The sequence below is a fragment of the Hemiscyllium ocellatum genome, chromosome 35 (genome assembly GCF_020745735.1).
Source record: "Hemiscyllium ocellatum isolate sHemOce1 chromosome 35, sHemOce1.pat.X.cur, whole genome shotgun sequence".
Taxonomy (NCBI): Eukaryota; Metazoa; Chordata; class Chondrichthyes; order Orectolobiformes; family Hemiscylliidae; genus Hemiscyllium; species Hemiscyllium ocellatum.
Genome location: NC_083435.1, coordinates 25,344,237 through 25,366,483, shown reverse-complemented (window position 1 = coordinate 25,366,483; position 22,247 = coordinate 25,344,237). Strand labels below are relative to the sequence as shown.

Sequence of the window (22,247 nt, the reverse complement as noted above, 5' to 3'; positions counted from 1 at the left end):
ACCAGGTAAGGATTCCAGCTTCCTTCCCTGAAAAACATTAGCGCCCCAGATGGGCTTTTCCAGCAACGGACGAGGGTCATCCTTAGACCCCCTAGCTCTTGCTCCTCCAGAATCAAATTCCACCATCTGCCGCAGCAGGATCCGAACCGGGGTACCCGGAACATTACCTGGGTCTCTGGCTTAACGGTCCAGCGATAACACCACTCATCCATTGCCTCCCCCTGTGTCTTGTGTGTGTCAGAGATGCCTTTAGGTTGTTTGGATAGAGTCAAACGCCAATGCTTTTGTTTGTTTCATTGTTAGGCTACTGTACAGAACCGAACTGCGCTTGTAACTATGTATACATACATAAAAATATTTTTTACAGATAAAATATATTTTTGAAATTTAAAAAAAAATGACTGGCGTGTTCTCAGCTGCCCTGCTCCACCCCAAATCAGGGACGGCCTGTAAATCCTTGATATAAGGGGCTGCTCCCTTTTCACCAGGCTCTGTGGCCATCGCGTGACCCCCGCAATTGTCGATTCAGAGTACAAATCGGTAACGTCAAAGTGGTCACCAACCTCCGAAAGCTGGCTCACTGAGAGTTATTTTTAAAAATAAATGACATAAATACATGTCCCGGTGGAAAGGAATGTACGGTCAGACAGGAAAGCGTCCCTATCGGGCGATGAATTTGCAGGCGGGTCACGGGCCTACCATTTTTCCTCGGACGGGAATCCCACTGGCTCGGGTGCAACGACGCAGTTTCATGCTCCCGTCCGCCGCCCAGCGCAAAGGGGGGGCACGGAATCCAACCCCCCCACCCCACCCCCTCCCCTGACCTTGACCAGGGTGCGTCATCATTGCTGCTCCACTCCACCTCCTCCCACCGTCCCACGACAGCGGGAGGTTCGTTCCTTCTCAGGGGTATTCGCAACTCGTGGGCGGAGGGTGGGCAGCCCCGCGGGGTCCGGCCATCCCACTGCCCGCCCACCCCCCAACCCACCCCCAAGGGGGCAGCGAATCACGGTCGCCAGGGAGCGGGCGAACAGGCAGGACGGGCACTTTGGGGTCCTCCGATGGGGAGGTGGCCAGTTGGGGTTCACGCCGAAACACCGCAGAGGCGAGAACGAGGCCGGTGATGATCACCCACTTGGCACCCTCCCCCCCCGCCATCGCCCCCGTCATCCCATGGTGTCAAGGCATGGTCTGGGCCCAATGTGGGGTGGGGGAGGGGATTCCTTTCACTGAGAGGTTGGGGGGAGCAGAGGGATCGGCCTGGGGGAAGGGAGTTAAGAAAGCAGAAGCCGGTCACTATCCATATGGATGCCACGGAGAAGAGGAATTTGTCAGTCGCTGCCAACGCTGGTGGGAAATGGCATCAAAGCTTGGCCAATCCCGCGGACGGTATCGCCCTTATTAGTGTTACACAAAGAGGCAGAAGGCCTCGAGTCGAGTGTAGTGCTCATCTACGGTCACCCTCGAAGCACGTTGACAGGGGGAGGAGGAGGGGGTGGCCTGGGGAAGGAAGGACCCAATCCCCCATTAAATCGTCACATTGCTTCCCATCGAGTTAACCTGGTCGAAAAGAGAGAGAGGGAGAGAGAGAGAGAAAGATAGTGAGAGAGAGAGAGACAGACAGACAGACAGACAGACAGAAGAAGAGAATGAATGAGTGAGAGAAAATGAGAGAGAGAAAAAGAGAGTGACAGAGAATGAGGAAGAGAGTGAGTGAGTGAGAGAGAGGGAGGGTGAGAGAGTGACAGTGTGACATTCTGAGAGAGACAGAAAGACAGAGAGAGAGAAAGGTGGAAGGAGAAGAGAGGGAGAGAAAGGGGGAAGCCAGCAGCAGTGTTTGAGCTGGTGAAGAACCACAGCAGATTGAGGTGAAAGGGAAGGCACTTCCATTGCTGCTTTGGCTTCTGGTCCAGTATTCACCCCGACGGGCCGAACCACCTCGTTTCGGCTTCTGCGCGTGTGAAAGGGGACGGAGGGTGAGGGTGAGGAAGGTACCTGTCTGTCGGCCGCTGCGGTGGGCGGGGAGCAGACCGCCCCGGTTCTGGAACATTCATCTGGTCAGATTGCTGAGGCAGGGCCCCCCACGCCCCATCCCCGGGGGTGGGGGGGGGGGGGGAGGGTTGGCGGGGGGGTGGGGGCTGGGGAAGGGGAGATTGGACAACAACGCAGACACCACCCAACGAAAAAAAAACAACCCCTCTTCCGGTCGATGGCTCTGTCAACATCGCCTCCCGTACTGCCAAGTTGAGCCACCAAAGCCAGCCCTTCCCAGAAAAGGGCACCGACCCAGCGGTAACTGGGCAACTGCAGTGGGTATTGGTGAGGGGGGGGGGCGCAACTCAGATGGCAGAGTCGGGCGTGTTCTGTGGTCACAGGGAGGGTAGTGGGGGGAGGCGGTGGAACCGGGATTGTGGAAAGCGGGCACCTTCTCCCGTCCCATCGCCATCGCTAGACAGACCCTTCCCTCACCCCTTTCCCGTGTGTGTGTGTGTGTGTATGCTCACCGCCCAGTTCCAGGGCAGTGGTGGAAGGTGAGGCGGGGGTTATGGGAGGGGTGGGGTGTGGGGTTGGGGAGTGGGACTGGACTATGACCCGCGCGGGTGGCAGAGGCCACCGCCGTTCACCACAGACCTGACCGCGACGTTTCCCCGGCGCTTAGAGCAAACGGGCTGCCCCCGCCCGCCCCCCCACCGCCGAAAACAAAGTGAGACTTTTATTTTCAGAGCCCCCCCACCGCAAGACCGTCATGTTCCGTACTGCCATCCTGTTTAACGTTGCGGGCAGGGCCGGGGGTGGGGAGGGCGGAGGTGTAGGCTCCCCTGCCCTCAGCCGCGACCCGCTTTGTCGGTTCACGGCCGCCCTGCAGCCTCCTCCTTCCGTGGGTCAGAGGTCCGCATTTCCCCTGCCCTCTGGCGGTTAAGGGCTAGCCTCTAAAACAAGGCCCTGGCGATCTTCTTCCCCTTGGACTTGATCTTGGGGAAGGGCGAGCCGTGCTCCGCCCTCAGCCTGGGCGACGCGTGGCCCCGCCTCCGCAGGATGAAGTCGATGCTGGTGGAGCTCATGGCGTAGAAGACGTTGGCGTTGTGCGGGATGGTGAACTCTGCGGACAGAGGGCAAGGGAAGAACAAAAAAAAAGGGGGCACACGGTTCAGGGCGAGCAATTCCTCACAGAGATCTACAGCACGGAAACAGACCCTTCAGCCCATCCCGTCCCTATATCCTAAACTAGTCTAGCCCCATTTGCCAGCACTCGGTCCATATCCCTCCAAACCCTTCCTACCCTAACTGCAGATTTTAAGATGGCGAGGCCATTCAGCCTGTCACCCCTCTACTATCTAGCACCATCCTCCCCCCCCGCACCCCCACCTCCTAAACAGATCCCTGCATGTCATTCCTGTCTGAATAACCACCCAATGGCCCATCTTGAAGGCCTCAATTGAGCCTGTCCTCTGCCACATTTCCAGACTCTGCATTTCACACCCAAAATATTGTCCCACAATATGTACATTAGGTCGATGGGCCGTGCTAAGTTGCCCACAGTGTCCAGGGATTTGCAGGCTAGGTGGATTAGCCATGGGAAATGTAGGGTTACAGGATAGAGGGGAAGGACACTCTTCGGAGGGTCAGTATGGACTTGATGGGTTGAGTGACCTGCAGTAGGGTTCCATGATACACACACACGGTGCTGTAAACTGGAATAGCTCACTGGAAAGTAGGCGGATGGAAAGATTTCTCACATTCACAAACATGCAATTGCCTAAGGCGTGGACTGGTGTGCACTAATCCAATTGGCAAATGTCTCGGAACATGACCTCCCAACTCCTATACTCAATCTCAGCCACGTTGCTGTGGGGTCTGGAGTCACGTGTAGGCCAGATCTGGTAAGGATGGCAGATCTCCTCCCTCGAGGTCATTGGTGAGCCAGTTGGGCTTCTGCCCTTGACAACGGTCTTCCTGGTCAGCATTAGACACGCTTCCAGATTTTCCACGGGTTTCAAATTCCGACACCTGCCGTGGCAGGATTACAAACCCAGCTCTTCTGAACGTTACAGGGGTCTCCGGTTAATAGTCTAGCGACAGCAGCCACGAGGCCATCAGCTCGCCGGTAGCTGCTAAAGGCTTTGAGTGGAGAAATCTCTGCTCACCTCGATCCTGGACGAGCCCCCCTCTCCCAACACTCCCTCCCTTGAACAGAGCCCCAACCCCACATTCTCCACCTTGTTGGGGTGGGGGAAATGCCCCAACCAGTGAAGCCCGCTCCAAGAGCCCTCACCTTTGTCCTCAGAGATGAGCTGCACCAGTTCGTAAGACGGAGCTGCATTGGAATCCTGGTTGTGTTTCTCCAGCGCCTTTGCAACCACCGCTGGGGACTTGTCCTGACTGGAGACCTGTGGGAAGCAAACACAGGCCATTCCATTATCCGCAGCTTGTGGACGTCTCCTGCTCAGTTTGGTCACAGCAACTTTACACAGAGGGTGGTAGGTGCCTGGAATGCGTTGGCAGCAAAAGTAGCAGAGGCAGGCATGGTAGATTCATGTAAGGTGTGTCTGGACGGATGCATGAGGAGGTGGGGAGCAGATAGTTAGGAATTGGGCGATACAATGGACTTGGATCAGCTCAGGCTTGGAGGGCCGAAGGGCCTGTTCCTGGGCTGTAAAGGATCTTTGTTCTTTGTATATACCCGTGTATAGGTTGGATTTTGGAGAGGAGTTTTTTAAAAAAGTTGAAATTAGGGGGTCGACTAATACATGAGGTATTGTTTTCGAGGGGATGAAATTCATGCCTTGTATGAGTCAAAAAGTGGACAAACAAGAGCCAGATCTCTACATAAAACAAAAGGAAAAAGAATTATGGCCATATTGAAATATTTATCTTCAAAATAACTGTTTCCATTATCTGTGCTCCAGTAGAACAGTAATGTTGCACTGTTTCCCAGTTACCAATACCGTGCAGTGCATGTTGGTCTACCCATATGAAAGTTGAAAATGCGTTGCTGGTTAAAGCACAGCAGGTCAGGCAGCATCCAAGGAATAGGAAATTCCCATATGGCCAGGAAGAGAGGGTCGACCTATACATGAGATATTTGAAAAATTTGGGGTTTTTTTGCGTTACAAGCAGTGGGTTGACTTTTACATGAGCTCAAACTTTACACGAGTATATACGGTAATAATGATTCCATGCAGGGTGCAGTTGATGCTGGAGGAAGGTAGAGGGCAGTGGTGGTGGAGGTCTTTAATTTGGCCGACTTTGTGAAATTTAAACTTGGAATGTGCAGCACTCAAGCTTTCATGGATTCACGGATTCATAGATCCGTAGAGTCATCCAGCACGGAAACAGACTCTTCAATCCAACCAATCCATGCCGAGCATAATCCCAAACTAATTTCGTCCCACCTGCCTGCTCCTGGCCCATATCCCCCTCAAACATTTCCTATCCATGTATTACCTAAGTGCCTTTTAAACATTGTATCTGAACCCACGTCCACCACTTCCTCTGGAAGATCATTCTACACACAAATCACTCTCAGCGTAAAAAAGTTGCCCTGTGTCTTTTTAAAACCTTTCTCATCTCACCTTAAAAAATACCCGAGTCTTGAACTCCCCAATCGAGGGAAAAGGTACCTGCCATTAACTCTATCTATACCCCTCGTGATTTTATAAACCTCTGTAAGGTCACCGTCAACCTCCTAAGCTCCAGTCTCTTATAACTCAGCCCTTCTATACCCAGCAACACTTTGGTAAATGTCTGCTGAACCTTCTCCAGCTTAATAATATCCTATCCATAACAGGGCGACCAGAACTGGACACAGTACTCCAGAAGGGACCTCACCAACATCCTATACAGCCTCAACATGACGTCCCAACTCCTGTACTCACAGGTCTGAGCAGTGAAGGCAAGCTAAACACCTTCTTAACCACCTGTCTACATCCAAGCCTCAAAGAGTTATGTCTTGAATCCCTGGGTCTCTCAGTTCTACAACACCACCCAAGGCCCGATCATTAATTGTATAAATCCTGCCCCTGCTTGTTTTAACAAAAATGCAATACCTCACATTTATCCAAATTCAACTCCATCTGCTACTCCATTGACCCAAATGATCATGTTCTCTTCATAATCTGGCATAACCTTCTTCACTGTCCAATACACAACCAGTCTTGGTGTTATCTGCAAACGTCCTAACCATGCCTTTTATATTCTCATCTCAATCACTTATATTTAAGTCTAACCAAGGGAAATGGGCCGTGATTGTTTAATAGGAAGCCATTTTCACCCGTTGTTGAAAATCGATCGCTCATTTACACTTGCAGCTGCATTCAACTCAGAACTTGCCTTGGAGGGAAGGACGTGCCAGAGGTGTGGGGAGCTGAGGAATCGGCTTGGGTAGCTCCAGCCCAGTTTGGTCGTGACGGTTTTGAGGGGCACTCATTTAACACTATATCAAAAGGCACTGAGATTGAGTCAGTGAAGAAACCTTCATCTCCTGATTTTTCAGTTGCACCTCCTGGGAAGCTTCACTGTTTTGTGGGAGATTCAAATGGACATTACCCAGATGAGGTAGGAGTACTCACGTTTTTAGATTAGATTAGACTTACAGATTAGATTACTTACAGTGTGGAAACAGGCCCTACGGCCCAACAAGTCCACACCGACCAGCCAAAGCGCAACCCACCCATACCCCTACATTTACCCCTTACCTAACACTACGGGCAATTTAGCATGGCCAACTCACCTGAGTCGCACATCTTTGGACTGTGGGAGGAAACCGGAGCACCCGGAGGAAACCCACGCAGACACGGGGAGAATGTGCAAACTCCACACTGTCAGTCGCCTGAGTCGGGAATTGAACCTGGGTCTCAGGCGCTGTGAGGCAGCAGTGCTAACCACTGTGCCACCGTGCCGCCCGCTACAAGTTCACTACATTTCAGCTAATGACCACAGGCAGAGAAGAACCAAAACTTTGTAACATTGAGGAGAGAGGGACAGGGCTTCTACACTTAGTGGTAGTGCCTTGGGTAGCGTTGTAGAACAGAGGGACTTAGAGGGTCAGGTACATAATTCTTTGAAGTTTGCATCACATGTAGGCAGGCATTGAGCACACTTGCCTTCAATGCTCAGACCTTTGAGTATAGGAGTTGGGAAGTCAGGTTGAGGCTGTACCAGACATTGGTGAGGCTGCTTTTGGAACACTGCCCCCAGTTCTGGTCTCCCTGTTATACGAACTAGAGAGGGCTCTGTAGAGATTTACCAGGACGTTGCCCGGGTATGGACGGTTTGAGTTATAAAGAAAAGGCTGGATAGGCTGGGACTTTTTTTTGTCTCAGACTCTGTGAAGTGGCAGGTGAGCTATTATTAAGGCCCATTCAAGGATCAAGGAATCCCAATGTTCTGAGTGCTCCAGGAATTCTCCTCAAATACTCAGGAGGCATGAGAAAGATGCCTGCTTGATCATCACCCTATGCAAGGTTCAATTCCTACAACACCTGCGCAAAGGGGCACCACTCCGTACCATCTGTAGGTGCCCTGTGGCAACACACCCAGTCTCCTTCTGAAGCAGCTTCCAAACCAGTGACCTTTACCCCTGAGAAGGGCCGTAGATGTCTAGCATCACCATGGCTCCTTTGTCAACACTCATTTCACCAAGAAGGACAGCAGAGAGAGACCTAGAGCTGTATAGCACGAAAACAGCCCTTCAGTCCAACTTGTCCATGCCAACCAAATATCCTAAATTAATCTAGACCCATTTGCCAGCACTTGGCCCATATCACTCTAAACCCTTCCTATACATATACCCATCCAGATGCCTTTTAAATGTTGGAATTGTACCAGCCTCCACCACTTCCTCTCATTCCACACAAGCACACCCTCTGTGTGAAAAACCTGCCCCTTAGGTCCCTTTTAAGTCTTCCCCCCTCACCCTAAACCTATAGCTTTGGACACCCCTCCCCTATCCATGCCCCTCATGATTTTATGAACCTCCATGAGGTCACCCCTCAGCCCCTGACACTCCAGGGAAAACAGCCCCAGCCTATTCAGCCTCTCCCTGTAGCTCAAACCCTCCAACCCTGGCCACATCCTTGTACATCTTCTCTGTACCCTTTCAAGTTTCATGACATCCTTCCGACAGGAAGGAGACCAGAATTGCATGCAATATTCCAAAAGTGGCCTAATCAACATCCTGTACAGCTGCAACATGACCTCCCAACTCCTGTAGTCAATACTCTGACCAATAAAGGAAAGCATACCAAACGCCTTCTTCACTATCCTATCTACCTGCAACTCTACTTTCAAGGAGCTATGAACCTGCACTCCAAAGTCTCGTTGTTCAGCAACACTCCCTAGGACCTTACCATTAAATAGATATTATGTGGAGATGCTGGTGTTGGGCTGGGATGCACAAAGTTAAAAATCACATGACACTAGGTTACAGTCCAACAGATTTATTTGGAAGCAGTAGCTTTCAGAGCGCTGTTCAGAGTTACCTGATGAAGGAGCGGCGCTCTGAAAGCTAGCACGTCCAAATAAACCTGTTGGACTGTAACCTGGCGTGGGGTGATTTTTAATTAAATATCTAAGTCCTGCCTTCGTTTGCCTTACCAATTACAGCTCCATGGGAACACCACCACCTATAAGTTGCCCTGCAGATGACACACCTTCACGATAGCACTGTTCCTTCAGTGGCGCTGGGATCAACTTCTAAGATTTCCAGAGGTTGAAACAACCAGCACCAATCTCGAGGACAATTAGAGATTGTCAATAGACACTGGCCTTGCCAGCGGCATTCCTGTACCAGGAATAAACATCCAAGAGACTGTCCTCATGGGCAGAGTGCACCACCTACCAAAATGCTCTTGTACAAGTTCCCATTGGAGACGTCGAGGCGCACCCGGATGATCCGACAGTCGGACTGCGGAGAGCCGATGGGCGAGGATGGCGGCACATACGTCGCACCACAAGACGCAGACCGCCTGTGCCCTTTGACAAAGGTGGCGGTGGGCGACAACGTGGAGGGCGAAGGGGGGCAGGTCGGGCTTGGGTCAATGCCAGCTGAGTCCAGAGAGGAGACCGAGGGGAACTTCGTGTGCTGTGGGAGGAGAGAGAAACAGAGAGAGAGGGAGAGACAGAGAGAGAGAGACCAACAGAGAGAGACAGAGAAGGCAACAATGAGAGAGTGAGAGAAATACAAAGAGAGAGAGAGAAAAACAGAGAGACACAGAGAGAGAGAGAGAGAGAGAGAGAGAGACCAACATAGAGATAGAGAGAGCAACAGCGAGATAGAGAGAGCAACAGAGAGAAAGAGAGAGAGACAGAGAGACCAACAGAGAGAAGAGAGAGAAAGGCAGAGACGGAGAGAGAGCAACAGCGAAAGCAGTGAGAGAGACCAACAGAGAGACAGAGAGAGCAACAATGAAAGAGAGATATAGAGAGAGAGAGAGAGAGAGAGAGAGAGAGACAGAGACCAACAGAGAGATAGATAGAGAGAGAGAGAGAGACAGAGAGCAACAGCGAGACAGAGACAGAGAGACCAACAGAGAGAAGAGAAAGAAAGGCAGAGACAGAGAGAGCAACAGCGAAAGCAGTGAGAGAGAGAGAGAGAGAGAGATCGAGAGATCAAAAGAGAGAGAGAGAGAGAGCGAAAGAAAGAGAGACAGACAGGCAGAGATGGAGAGAGAGAGACAGACAGACAGGGAGAGCAACAGAGAGACAGAGAGCAACACAGAGAGAGAGATAGAGAAAAACAGAGGGAGAGAAAGAGAGATAGGCAAGAGAGACCAACAGAGAGAAGAGAGAGAGAACAATAGAGAGAGAGAGAGAGAGACAGTGAGAGAGACAGAGACAGAGAGAGGGAGGGACAGAGGGAAGGAGAGAGAGCAACAGAGAGAGAGAGAGAGATAAATACCATATTAATTCCCCGCTCAGCAAAAATATCCCAATCAGGTTCATCGTTTCAGCAGTTAATCACGACTTAGAAACGTCCACTCTGCATGTAGTGCTGGCACAGCTGACAAGACCAACCGAAAGGCACTTCCCATCCTTGAACGGAGCAGCTCCCTCAGCAATTTTATAGTCAACCCATCTGCAGTGGGCCTGACCACCACATGTAGGCCGGGACCAGGTACGGACGGCAGACTTCCTTCCCCTGAAGGCAACATGGATTTTCAAAATGATCATTGCCACCACCTCACCTGCAGCTCAACGTTTCTTATCTGACGTTGACCACACCCAGCCTGCCGTTGTGGGGGTCGTGTCCTCACAGCGTTAGACTAGGCCTCAGGATGGAGGGCACTGCGATGGTCAGCCACCCTCGTGCAACCGTACAGCGCAGGACCCGGCCAGGGAGACCTCCCTCTTCTCTTGCCGTGCCATCGTACCCAAATGCCCCCTCCTCGATTGAAAGCACGCCCCACCACCGCCACCTCGCTCCCGGGCAGCGCTTTTCCACACCCAGGGCGAGAAACCTTTACTTCAGCTCCCCCCACTTTGCTTCTTCCGCTCAACCCTTGCGATGTGTTCCTCTCTCCCTCATCGCCGCCCCTTCACCAGCCCCCTCCCCGACTTCTCAATCCAGCCCACCCTGTGCTTTTCGAAGAGCTCCCACCACCCCCCGCCAACCCTGAGCCAAGTCTCTCCCTCGGCAGCGCTGCAAAAGGGATTGCCAAATGCTGAAGCGATCGAGAGCACGCCCTCTCAACGCGCCCCCCTTTCGTAAAGGGTGTCAGGGCAGGCGTGGGGGTGGGTGGGCGTTCATCATTACCCGGGCGACCTTGCACAGCAACGCGTTGATGGGTTTGAACGAGTGCTCCTTGAGCCCGGGGAATTCGCCGGGGCTGTCCTGGTCTGGTGTGGGTGAGCCGGGCACGTCCCACGGTACCAACCCGCTGCTCGGAACAGTCGGGCTGTTCTGGCCAGACGGAGGGCTGAAACGACAAAGACACCCCGCGTTTAAAAACATTTTACTTTGCTCAAAAACTGGACAAATCCGTGTAAACTTCGAGAAAACTACACAGAGGGCTTGTCAAGCTAGATCGGAGTGGTGCTGGAAAAGCACAGCAGGTCAGGCAACATCCAAGGAGCAGGAAAATCGACCTTTCGGGCAAAAGCCCTTCATCAGGAATACAGGCAGGAAGCCTCCAGGGTGGAGAGATAAATGGGAGAGGGAGGGGTGAGGCTGGGGAGAAGGTAGCAAAGAGTACAATAGGTGAATGGGGGTGGGGATGGAGGTGATAGGTCAGAGGGGAGGGTAGAGGGGATAGGTGGGAAGGGACATTGGCTGGTAGGACAAGTCATGAGGACTGTGCTGAGCTGAAGGGTAAGGTGGGAGGAGGGGAAATGAGGAAACTGATGAAGTCCACATTGAGGCCCTGGGGTTGAAGTGTTCCGAGGCAGAAGATGAGGCGTTCTTCCTCCAAGCATCGGGTGGTGAGGGAGCGGCGGTGAAGGAGGCCCAGGACCTCCATATCCTCGGCTGAGTGGGAGGGGGAGTTGAAATGTTGGGCCACGGGGAGGTGGGGTTGATTGGTGCGGGTGTCCCGGAGATGTTCCCTAAAGCTCTCTGCTAGGAAGTGCCCAGTCTCCCCAATGTAGAGGAGACGGCATCGTCGTCAATCTGACATAGCATTGGGACACAGACAGACTTCACATTTACTGAGCTGTCTTGAGAATGTAACTTAAAGGAAGTTGTGGGATTTACATATCGAAGAACAGAAACCGGCAAATCCCATTCTAAAAGATGAACAGTTTAATCTAAGATGTGTCACATCTCCATGACACTGAGACTCCTTTTGCTATAAATTCCGTGAGGTAAAAACATGGACTGCAGATGCTGGAAACCAGAGTCTAGATTAGAGTGGTGCTGGAAAAGCACAGCAGGTCAGACAGCATCCAAGGAGCAGGAAAATCAACGTTTCGGGCAAAAGCCCTCCATCAGGAATGATGATCTATACATTCCGTGAGTTTGATCTTAACCTCCACAACCCCCTGATGAAGGAGGAGCGCTCCAAAAACTAATGCTTCCATATAAACCTGTTGGGACTGTAACCTGGTGTTGGGTGACTTTTAACCTTGATTATTAAGTCAGCATTCACTCTCGGGCAACCGTCGCATTCAGAACCATCACCTCAGCAGGTGAGCACGGATGTGGCTGGAGGGGGAGGTGGTGGTGATGGTTGTGGTGGTGGGGGGAAGGGGCATGAATGGTTGGTGGGGCGAGAGAACATCGGAGCCACCTTAAACCATGAACTTCCCTCGCATCAACTATGGATTTCACCTATTGCTGCAGGAACTAATGTTCCACAATCCCGGAGTGGGAACACAAAAGTACAAGAGGTACGGAACTGGTTTGATCTGCCCATTTCGACACTTTTGAACAGACTGAAAGCTTTCAAATGGAGGAAAGCGAGGGAACCACTGACCACCCAACGACATGAGCGGCTACCCATGGCTGAAAAAGGCAATTAATTGACACTTAATTTACAGGACGGCATGGTGGCTCAGTGGTTAGCACTGCTGTCCCACAGCGCCAGGGACCCAGGTTCAATTCCAGCCTCGGGTGCTGTCTGTGTGGAGTTTGCACATTCTCCCCGTGTCTGTGTGGGTTTCCTCCCACAGTCTAAAGATGTGCAGCTTAGGGTGGGTTGGCCATGTTAATTTGCCCAGAGCACTCAGGGATGTGTAGGTTAGGTGATTTAGCTGTAGGAAACGCGGGGATAGGGTAGGATTGGATCTGGGTGGGATGCCCTCCGGACGGTTGGTGTGAACTTGATGGGCCGATTGGCCTGCTTCCACACTGTAGGGATTCCATGACACAGAGAAAATAACATGCCTCTCGAAGCGGGTTGGGTGCGTTTCTGTGTCCCATTCTGCGCACCACACTTTAGAAAGGAGATGAGAGCATGCAAATTATTTACCAGGATGTCCCAGAGATGATAGACTTCTTACATATTAGATAAGAATATGGCTGATCTCATCTCGGCCTCAGCTCCAAAATCCTGCCCGTTCTCTGTAACCCCATTCCCAATTAAAAATTGACTCAACATCCCACCCGGAGTCTCGGGGAATCAACTGCACCGATTCACCACTCTTTGGGAGAAGTCATTCCTGCTTTCAGACTGCCATCCCGAATTGCCCTAGCAACCTCACTACTTTATGCACCAATAGCCCAGCTTTCCCTTGCCCCATTCACATAATGCAGCTTTCTGACGGTGGGTCTAGTTGCGTCGGGTGAGGAGGAAGGTCCCCAGTTCAACCCCAGCCTGAACAGGGCTTGATCCCATGACAATGGCTCCCATCTGATCCACACAAACCACTCTGTTCCCAGCATGCACGCTGTTTTGGCAACAGATACACTTTCCCATGTATCTGCTGAGACCTGGGAACCTTCCTGGTGATGGTAGTCTCTATAGCTTCTTCCAACATGTGACTGAACAGGAATCTCTACCGTCTTTATTGTTGATGTGCGTTAGAACGTTTTACTTTTTAATATTTGTTCACTTCCTGTTAGCATCACTGCTTGGGTCACTCATCCCTAAGCAAGGACATCACATGGCTGTGGGTCCGGAGTCACACATAGGGCAGAGCGTGTAAGATTGTTTTCACTGGAAAGACAGCGACTGACATGAGACCTGATAGAGGTCTACAAAATTACGAGAGGTGTAGACAGGGTGGATAGTCAGAGGTGTTTTCCCCCAGGGCTGAAGTTTCAGTCACAAGGGGCACCTCAGTCAAGGTGAAAGGGGGAAAAGTTAAGGGAGATATGCGAGGGACATTTTAAACACAGAGAGTGGTATAGCCTGGGATGCACTGCCAGAAGGATGGTGGAAGCAGGCATGTGGGCGACATTTAAGAGACACCTGGATGGTTACATGATTGGGGTGGCACGGCAGCTCAGTGGTTAGCACTGCTACCTCACTGTGGCAGGGACCCAGGTTCGATTCCAACCTTGGGTGACTACCCGTGTGGCGTTTGCACATTCTCCCCGTGTCTGAGTGGGTTTCCTCCCACAGTGCAAAGATGTGCAGGTTAGGGTGGATTGGCCGTGCTAAATTGCCCCATAGTCTTCAGGGATCTGTAGGTGAGCTGCATTAGTCACGGTTAAATGTTGAGTAATGGGTTTGGGTGGGATACTCTTTGTTGTGGGGGGGGGAGAGAACAATATGGGCTTGTTGGGCCAAAGGGCCTGTTTCCACACTGTAGTGTTCTATGAAAGGGAGGGAACCAAGGGATAAGGGCAAAAGGTTTGCTTTACAGTTTAGTTAGGGCATGATAATTGGCACAGGCTTGGAGGGGCGAATGGCCTGTTCCCTATGCTGTCCTTCCCTTTATTTTCTTCTTCTATGAAGGACAGGAGTGAACCAGACGAGGTTAAACGACAATGCTTCACTCAAATTAAATTTTATCATTAGCCTTGGTAGGATTCGAACCCATGTCTCCAGAACATTATCTTGTGGGGGATGATGAGGATCCTACCAAGATGATTAGATTCCCTACAGTGTGGAAACAGGCCCTTCGGCCCAACAAGTCCACACTGACCCTCCGAAGAGTAATCCATCCAGATGCAGTTGCCTACATTTACCCCTTCACCTAACACTATGGGCAATTTAGCGTGGCCAATTCACCTGACCTGCACATCTTTGGATTATGGGAGGAAACCCACGCAGACACAGAGAGAATGTGCAAACTCCACACAGACAGTTGCCTGAGGCGGGAATTGAACCCGGGTCCTGGGCACTGTGAGGCAGCAGTGCTAACCACTGTGCCACCGTGCTGCCTAAAGATGTAGGCTGTCTCATGAACGCAACTTCACCAGGGCCATCAGGGAGGCCTGGGGAGGGATTGGAAGCAGGGGTGTACAGCATGGAAACAGACCCTTCGGTCCAACCCGTCCATGCTGACCAGATATCCTAACCCAATCTAGTCCCATTTGCCAGCACCTGGCCCGCATCCCTCCAAACCCTTCCTATTCATATACCCATCCAAATGCCTTTTAAATGTTGGAACTGTATCAGCCCCCACCACATCCTCTGGCAGCTCATTCCAAACACGTACCACCCTCTGCGTGAAATAGTTGCCCCTTAGGTCCTTTTATATCTTTCCCCTCTCACCCTAAACCTATGCCGTCTGAGTCTTACCCACTCCCACACACCGTGCCACAAGAGCACCCCAAACCCTGCTAACCCCCTGAAACCGCCAGATGTTTCCGGTCACCAAGCTCGCACTCCTTCGATTTAAAAAAAACACCCTTGACCTCCCAGGCGGAGCGGGGGATTTCCCACGGCACGCGGCAGAGCGCGCTGGGTCAGCGCAAGCCCGGCAAGGCGTACTCACTCGCTGCAGTGCGTGATGATCAACGTCGGCCGAGTCTTGGTGGGAGTGCCGCTCGCTTCCACCAGCGGCTCCACTTCGCACGATAACTTGTAGCTGCAAAAGACACCAACCGGTTGGCCGTTTGCCCGGAAAGATGAACCCTGCCGGTACTCTCTCTCCTTCGCCTCACTCGCACACACGCGCAGTATGGGAGGGGGGCTTTCCTCTTCGCCTCCGAGATCCCCATCCCACTGTGAGCTGACTCTACACATGCGCGCAGCGGGACCCCAGTGCAAAGCCACCACTCTGGGTTGGGGGGGGGTGGGGGGAGGCAGCCAATGAGGAGTCCACTACCGGTGCCTCTGTCCAATCAAGTGTGGGTTTGGCTCCCAGCAGCGCACCCCCCCCCCCCCCTCGCCAATGTTGCCAACACCAGCCACAGGCTCGTCCACCTCAAGTGGGGTGGAGGGAAAGGGCCTCCAAGTGTCCCGACTGGGCACGGCGCCAACCCAGAGATACATGGCACAGGAGCTCTAAGAGATTGGGTGCTCCCCCCGCCCCTCCACGCCTCACCCCCACCCAACGTCCAGCTCTCCTTACCTCGCCCTCCTAACGCTTGGAAAACTGTGCCGCTTAAGGGCACTAGGGCATCACAGGGACGGCGAACGAGAGAGAGGGGGGGGGGTGGGAGAGAGGCAGTTCACCAACATTCCTCCTCCACAAGGCCTAACGCTGCCAAGCCGTGCTGTCTCCTCAGGCGAGGGTACCAAGTGACACACTAGGCCGGGTTCAGTGAGTTTATTGCCTGAATCCTATAAGACCATTAGACGCTGGCCTAATTTCAGCTCCTTTCAGCCCATTGAGCCCGCTCCACCATTTACTCATGGCTGATAAGTTTCTCAACCCCATTCTCCCCCTTTTTCCCTGTAATCCTTGATCCCCTTCATACTCAAGAACCTATCTACCTGCATCTCAAATACACTCGGTGACCTGGCTTCCACAGCCTTCTGTGGTAATGAATTCCCTAGATTGCCCACTCTCTGGCTGAAGAAGTTTCTCCTTATCTCCATTCAAAAAGGTCTTCCCTTCACTCTAAGGCTGTACCCTCGGGTCCTGGTCTCTCCTACCAACGGAGACACCTTCCCAACATCCACTCTGTCCAGGCCACCTTTGTCGGGCATCAGGAGGGAGAAATGTCGATTGGAACTTTTGTGTTGTCGGAAGGGCAAAAAAAACGATACAAAAACCAAATATCAGCCACATGCAAGAGAAAGAGAAACAGAGGGGGACAGAGGGGGACCGAGGGAGACCGAGGGAGACCAAGAGAGACCGAGGGAGACCGAGGGAGACCGAGAGAGACCGAGGGAGACCGAGACCAACGGTCTGCTGACTGACTCATTTCCCACACCCCTTCAAACAGGGCAGTGTCAGACTGTTCTGGGAAGAAGCTGAATTCCCACACTTTAGAAATTTATAAGGAACAAGACGAAGACTGACATATGCCCCTCACGTCTGAAAGAACAGAATTGATTGCCGTTGGATCGTTCAGCCCATCGAGCCGCGCTATGGAAGGAGGGTGACTGCGCAAACATTGGAATGCTTGCCTTTCATGGCCTCAGCAGGTGCCAAAGCACTCCGGCGCCCGATCTGAAGGGAGGCCGCAGGGGCAAGCGGCAGCCAATCCGTGCACAGCTAGATCCCACAACCATCAAGGGGGTGAAGCCTGGCTCACCGATTTCCCTGATGCCCTCGGGTTGGGGGATAAATCCTGGGTGGGACGCCGGGCAGAAGTCCTCAGCTTTCCTTCCAAGGGATCCATCGCCCGTCCAGCTCCCGGGTGGCCGGCTCGGTCAGAAAGGTGACAGCCCGGCCCTCCCTCCGGCCTTGCACAGCCTCTGAACTGCATCTTAAATCCACGAGCCTCTGCGGTACAAACGCTGCTGTCTGACAGGCAGTTGGCACCAGGAGGTGGCATCCAAGGTGGCTATGGGGCCAAGAATTGCCAAACCCCCAACGTGGCAGAAGTGGGATGGGGTGGAGTGGGCAGGGGGACGCATGGGTGCAGATTCAGGCAAGACTGCATTGATTCAATCAATTGACTGCAGTAATAACTAGAATCAAGGGAGTTGTCTGCTGAGGGCAGGCCAGAGTTCAGAGGAGTAAGGGACGACTTGATGGAAAAGCATAAGGTTTGAGTTGACAATGCAGACGGGGATGAGTCTCCTGGGGAGGGGGGGTGAGTCTAGAGTCAGGGAGCACTGTTTAAAAAGCGAGGGGTTTCAGGAGTGAAATGGGAGGGGGGGGAGGCATGTTCTTCTGACAGGGTCCCGGCGCTCTGTCACTCTGTGCCTCAGTAAAGGCAGACACGGGCAGATCTGAAACTCATCAGCCCAAGACGGACAGGAAGGGAGCCCGCCAGTCCCAATTTCCCCCCAGTCCGAATTCGAAGCAGATTCGCTTCAGGAAAAGAGGATGGAAGGGTTACCGTGGGGTGGGCTCGGGGGGGAACAGGGTGAGAGGGGTCTACGCCCACTCGGTGCCTCCCACCCGGGATTCCACCCTGCTGGGGTTCCAGTCGGCACGCCATGGCTGCTGCTGGGTCGGCTTCAGCGACGTCTCAGAGACCGCCTGCCTGACCCCTGGCCGCTCCCTGCTCACCGGGGCTGGCTCGGCCGACCTTTTCCGAACCGCTCCGGTGCCAGTGTTTGGGGAAGTGGGTAACCCTCACGGGGCAAGCCAACAGGGGAAGGTGACGGGGGAAGGGTCAGGCTTTGAAGATGGGGCCGACAATTCCCTTTTGATTTGAGTTGCCTTGCTGGCATTGATGGGCGTCAGACCACCTTGAACCTAAACTCGGGAAACCCGCCTGACCGGGTGGAAGACTGTTTAGCGTCCTGGATGGGGGAGTCAGTGGAATATATTAGGGGGTTGCTCAAAAAGCAACTTGTCAAAACATTTCACTTTGCACTCATCTGGACATCTCACAAGAACACCAACTCAACGGGTTCATACTGCAGCAGAGGAGGGTGCTGATTGGTTGCCAAGCGAATGCTAATTGGTTCACCAGAGACAATGCATCCAGTGAAGCTGATTGACAGTTAACGGCCAGGCTTTGTTTAAATTTTGAAACGAGGACAGGTTGACCTGAGGGGTGTGGTGGGGAAGGCCAGAGCACTGGGCAGCATTTCTTTTGTCGAGTTGACAGAGACAAGTAGTGTGTGCACACGTTCTCACTCATGGCAAAGAAGACCCTGCTCAAGATTACTCTCCACTGGCATCTACAGAGACAAAACTCAGGGAACAGGGAGAGGGGAGGTTCTCCCATTTCAGCGTGATCCCCTCACCTATCAGTCAGAAATCTGGCTAGACCACACCCCCTGGGCACTGCAGCTCAGGAAGGGTATATTTCAGTTTTAGAGGGAGTGCAGTGGGTCAATTTACCAAAATAATGCCTGATCTCCAAAGGGAGTGCTTATACAGGGGAGGTTTATGATAGGGTGTGGGAGAGTCAGTGCAAACTCAATGGCTTTTCGGTACTGTAGGGATTTGATAATACTGATTCAACTAGTGAAAAAATTAAACAGAACAGTCAAGGTTGAATAGAAGACAATCTTGTCCAGAAGGAGAGAGAAGTCTCTCAAATTAGAGTTAGACTTACCAAGTGATTATAAAGGACATAGGTCCCCACAGAAACAGGTAGACCATTTCAGCCCGAGATTGATAGGTGTTAACGATAGGTAAAGGGCGTCGTTTTTTCCAGTTCTTTGACCTTATATGCGCAAGGCCAGCATTTGCTGTCCTTCACGTTGTTGTTGTTAGGGACGTGATGGGGAGCCGTTTTAATGAACTGCTGGGATCCATGTGAAGTGGGTGTCGAACACACAACTGAGTAACTCGCTACACCAATGCAGGGGGCAACTACCAGTCAACCACGTTGCTGTGGGTCTGCAGTGATACTTAGGCCAGAGAATGCAGGGGCGGTAGCTTACTTCCCCGAAGGGACCGCCTGAATCAGACGGGCTTGTGGTCATAAGGAGATAGTGAGGACTGTGGACGCTGGAGAGTCAGAGCCGTAAAGGGTGGAGGCGTTGGAAAGGCACAGCCGGTCAGGCAGCATCTGAGGAGCAGTAGAGTCAACGTTTCAGGCATAAGCCTTTCATCAGGAACGTGGGGGTGGGGAAGGGGGCTGAGAGATAAATGGGGATGGGGGGTGGGAGTGGGGCTGTGGGGGGATGAGGAGGTAGCTGGGAAGGCTAACCACTGAGCCACCGTGCCGCCCTGACGCATATCCACGTGCTTACCTTAAAGTCCCTTAAACACCCCTCTCGCATCTCCCTCCACCACCACCCCGGCAGCGTGTTCCAGACTCCTGCTACTCTCTGTGTAAAACAACTTGCCCCTCGCATCACCTTTGAACTTCCCCCACCTCACCTTAAACGCATTGCCCCCCCCCACCCCCCATAGCAATAAATATTTCAACTCAGGGACAAAAGATTCTGACAGTCAATCATCTCTGTGTCTCAGTTTTCATCATTCATTCTCATCAATCGTCTTTCGGAGCGGATAACTTGAAATTGTCCTGAGTTAGACAATTTAGGATCATAAGGGTCCACAGCTTATTCCTCCTAGATCTGCCCAAATGCTTCCCAAATTACCAAATTGTACTCAGCTCCATCACTACCTCTGGTAGCTCATTCCAGACACTTCCCCACCTTCTGTGTGAAAAACATTGCCCCTCTGGACCCTCTCCCCTCTAGTTTTGGACTCCCCTACCCTGGGGAAAAGCTATTGAACATCTATGCCCCTCATGATTTTTTTTAATCAACCTGTATAAAGTCAGCCCTCGGTCTCCTCCGCTCCAGCGCAAACACAAGTCCCTGATCATGAAGCAAGGAGTCAGCCAGGAGAAAGTGGGGGGCGCAGATGCTGCAGATCAGAGTCGAGGGTGTGGTGTTGGAAAAGCACATCTTGATGAAGGGCTTATGCCCGGCCCTCCTGCTGCTCGGCTGCTGCCTGAGCGGCTGTGCTTTTCCAGCACCACTCGACACAGAAAGCGGTCAGGCACCAAGGCCCTGACAGGTCTGTCTCACCTTTCGGCTTCACTGAGCGTCTCCAGGCCGTCGAACCAGTTCAGGAATTCCGGATCTTTCTCAAAGTGGTAATTCTTGCAGGCTTTCTGGAGCAGCTTAATCTGGGCGATGATTTCAAATTCCTGTCAGTCCGCCACAATGTACCCCCCGCACCCCAGCCCGGGGACAAACAGAGAGAAAAAAATAAACATAAGGATTGGAACAACTAGAGAAAAAAATAAAATCACACACCGAAGGAAAAGAGCAGCAGGAAGTGGCAAATTGCCGCGGGAAACTGTTACCTTTCTCCGCTTCTCAAAGTTAATCATTCCGTTCTGGAAGAGAGAGAGAGAGAGAGAAAGTTGCTTGCGGTTATGTTCTGAAAGAGTTGCAAAGTTGAAGAGCCCTCCCTTTCCCAACGCTTTAAGGAGTTGGGAAAGAGTCCCTCCCCTCCCCTTTCCTGGAATTTATGCTCTAGGGGCGGCACGGTGGCTCAGTGGTTAGCACTGCTGCCTCACAGCGCCAGGGACCCCCGGTTCGATTCCAGCCTCTGGTGACTGTCCGCACTGGAGTTTGCACGTTCTCCCCCCGCCCCCCGTGGGTTTCCTCCGGGTGCTCTGGTTTCCTCCCACAGTCCAAAGAAGTGCAGGTCTGGGTGGATTGGTCGTGCTAAGTTGCTGTGTGGATTAGCCATGGGAAACGTGGGGTTAAAGGGATAGGGTAGAGGTGGAAGAGGTAAAAACAAATGACTGCAGATGCTGGAAACCAGATTCTGGATCAGTGGTGCTGGAAAAGCACAGCAGTTCAGGCAGCATCCAACGAGCAGCGAAATCGACGTTTCGGGCAAAAGCCCTTCATTGTAGGGATTCGATTAAGAGTTAGCTAGATGGAGACAGAAATGGAAGTGGATGTCTTCACAAAGAACAAGGGGGACAAATATATATATATTTAAAAATGATCATCCCCGCATTTCCCATGGCTAGTGCACCTAACCGACACATCCCTGAACACCCCGGCCAGTTTAGCATGGCCAATCCACACTAACCTGCACAGCGTTGGGATTGTGGGAGGAAACCAGCGCACCCACAGGAAACCCAGGCAGAACATGCAATCTCCATACAGGCAGTCGCTCCAGACTGGAATCGAACCCAGGTTCCTGTCACTGTGAGGCAGCAGTACTAACGTGCTGCCCTTTGATTAGCTGCGTCCCTTTGTGCTCCAAAGGAGAAAGCTGTGAGGGGGCAGGGGGCATTGATTGTCTTCGGTTCATGAGCAGCTACAGCAAGACATCAGGAAAGCTAATCGAATGTGACATTTACCACGTGGGGGAGGGTGAGAGCAAAGTAAGGGAAAGTGAGGACTGCAGATGCTGGAGATCAGAGCCGAAAATGTGTTGCTGGAAAAGCGCAGCAGGTCAGGCAGCATCCAAGGAGCAGGAGAATCGACGTTTCGGGCATGAGCCCTTCTTCAGGAATGAGGAGAGGAATGAGGAAGAACGGCTCATGCCCGAAACGTCGATTCTCCTGCTCCTTGGATGCTGCCTGACCTGCTGCGCTTTTCCAGCAACACATTTTCAGGCAAATTAAGGGAGGCAATTCTTCAGTGGTAAGGGACATGGATGAGATCAGTGCAGCGCACTGGTCCCCTTATTGAAGGAAGGATGTTGGAAGCAGGCCAGAACAGGGTAACCCCTCGAACAAGAGGATTGTGTTATGAGGAAAGGTTAGTCAAGGGTGCGCTTGCATTGGAGTAAGAGGCAACCGCATCGATAAGATCCCAAGGTCGACTTGGGGATCACTTCCTTCGATGGAATTCCAGGATTCAGAGTCACAATGAAAGGGTCAAAATAAGACCGACAAGGAGAATCTCTTTTCTCAA

At 52.3% G+C, this 22,247-nt stretch overlaps 1 protein-coding gene across 5 annotated transcripts in view; it reads right to left on the bottom strand.

The window, feature by feature from the left end:
- Window positions 1-279: 279 nt before the first annotated feature.
- Window positions 280-22,247, bottom strand: part of LOC132832895 (ral guanine nucleotide dissociation stimulator-like) — a 219,862-nt gene continuing 197,894 nt past the window's right edge. For all 5 annotated transcript variants that reach the window (XM_060851104.1, XM_060851105.1, XM_060851107.1 and 2 more), the window contains 7 exons: window positions 20,672-20,704; window positions 20,391-20,512; window positions 15,322-15,414; window positions 10,754-10,916; window positions 8,840-9,082; window positions 4,274-4,388; window positions 280-3,100 (listed from right to left, as the gene is read on the bottom strand). In XM_060851104.1, the coding sequence (XP_060707087.1) occupies window positions 2,931-3,100; window positions 4,274-4,388; window positions 8,840-9,082; window positions 10,754-10,916; window positions 15,322-15,414; window positions 20,391-20,512; window positions 20,672-20,704 (939 nt within the window). In that variant the 3' untranslated portion in view covers window positions 280-2,930. The remainder of the gene's footprint in view (window positions 3,101-4,273; window positions 4,389-8,839; window positions 9,083-10,753; window positions 10,917-15,321; window positions 15,415-20,390; window positions 20,513-20,671; window positions 20,705-22,247) is intronic.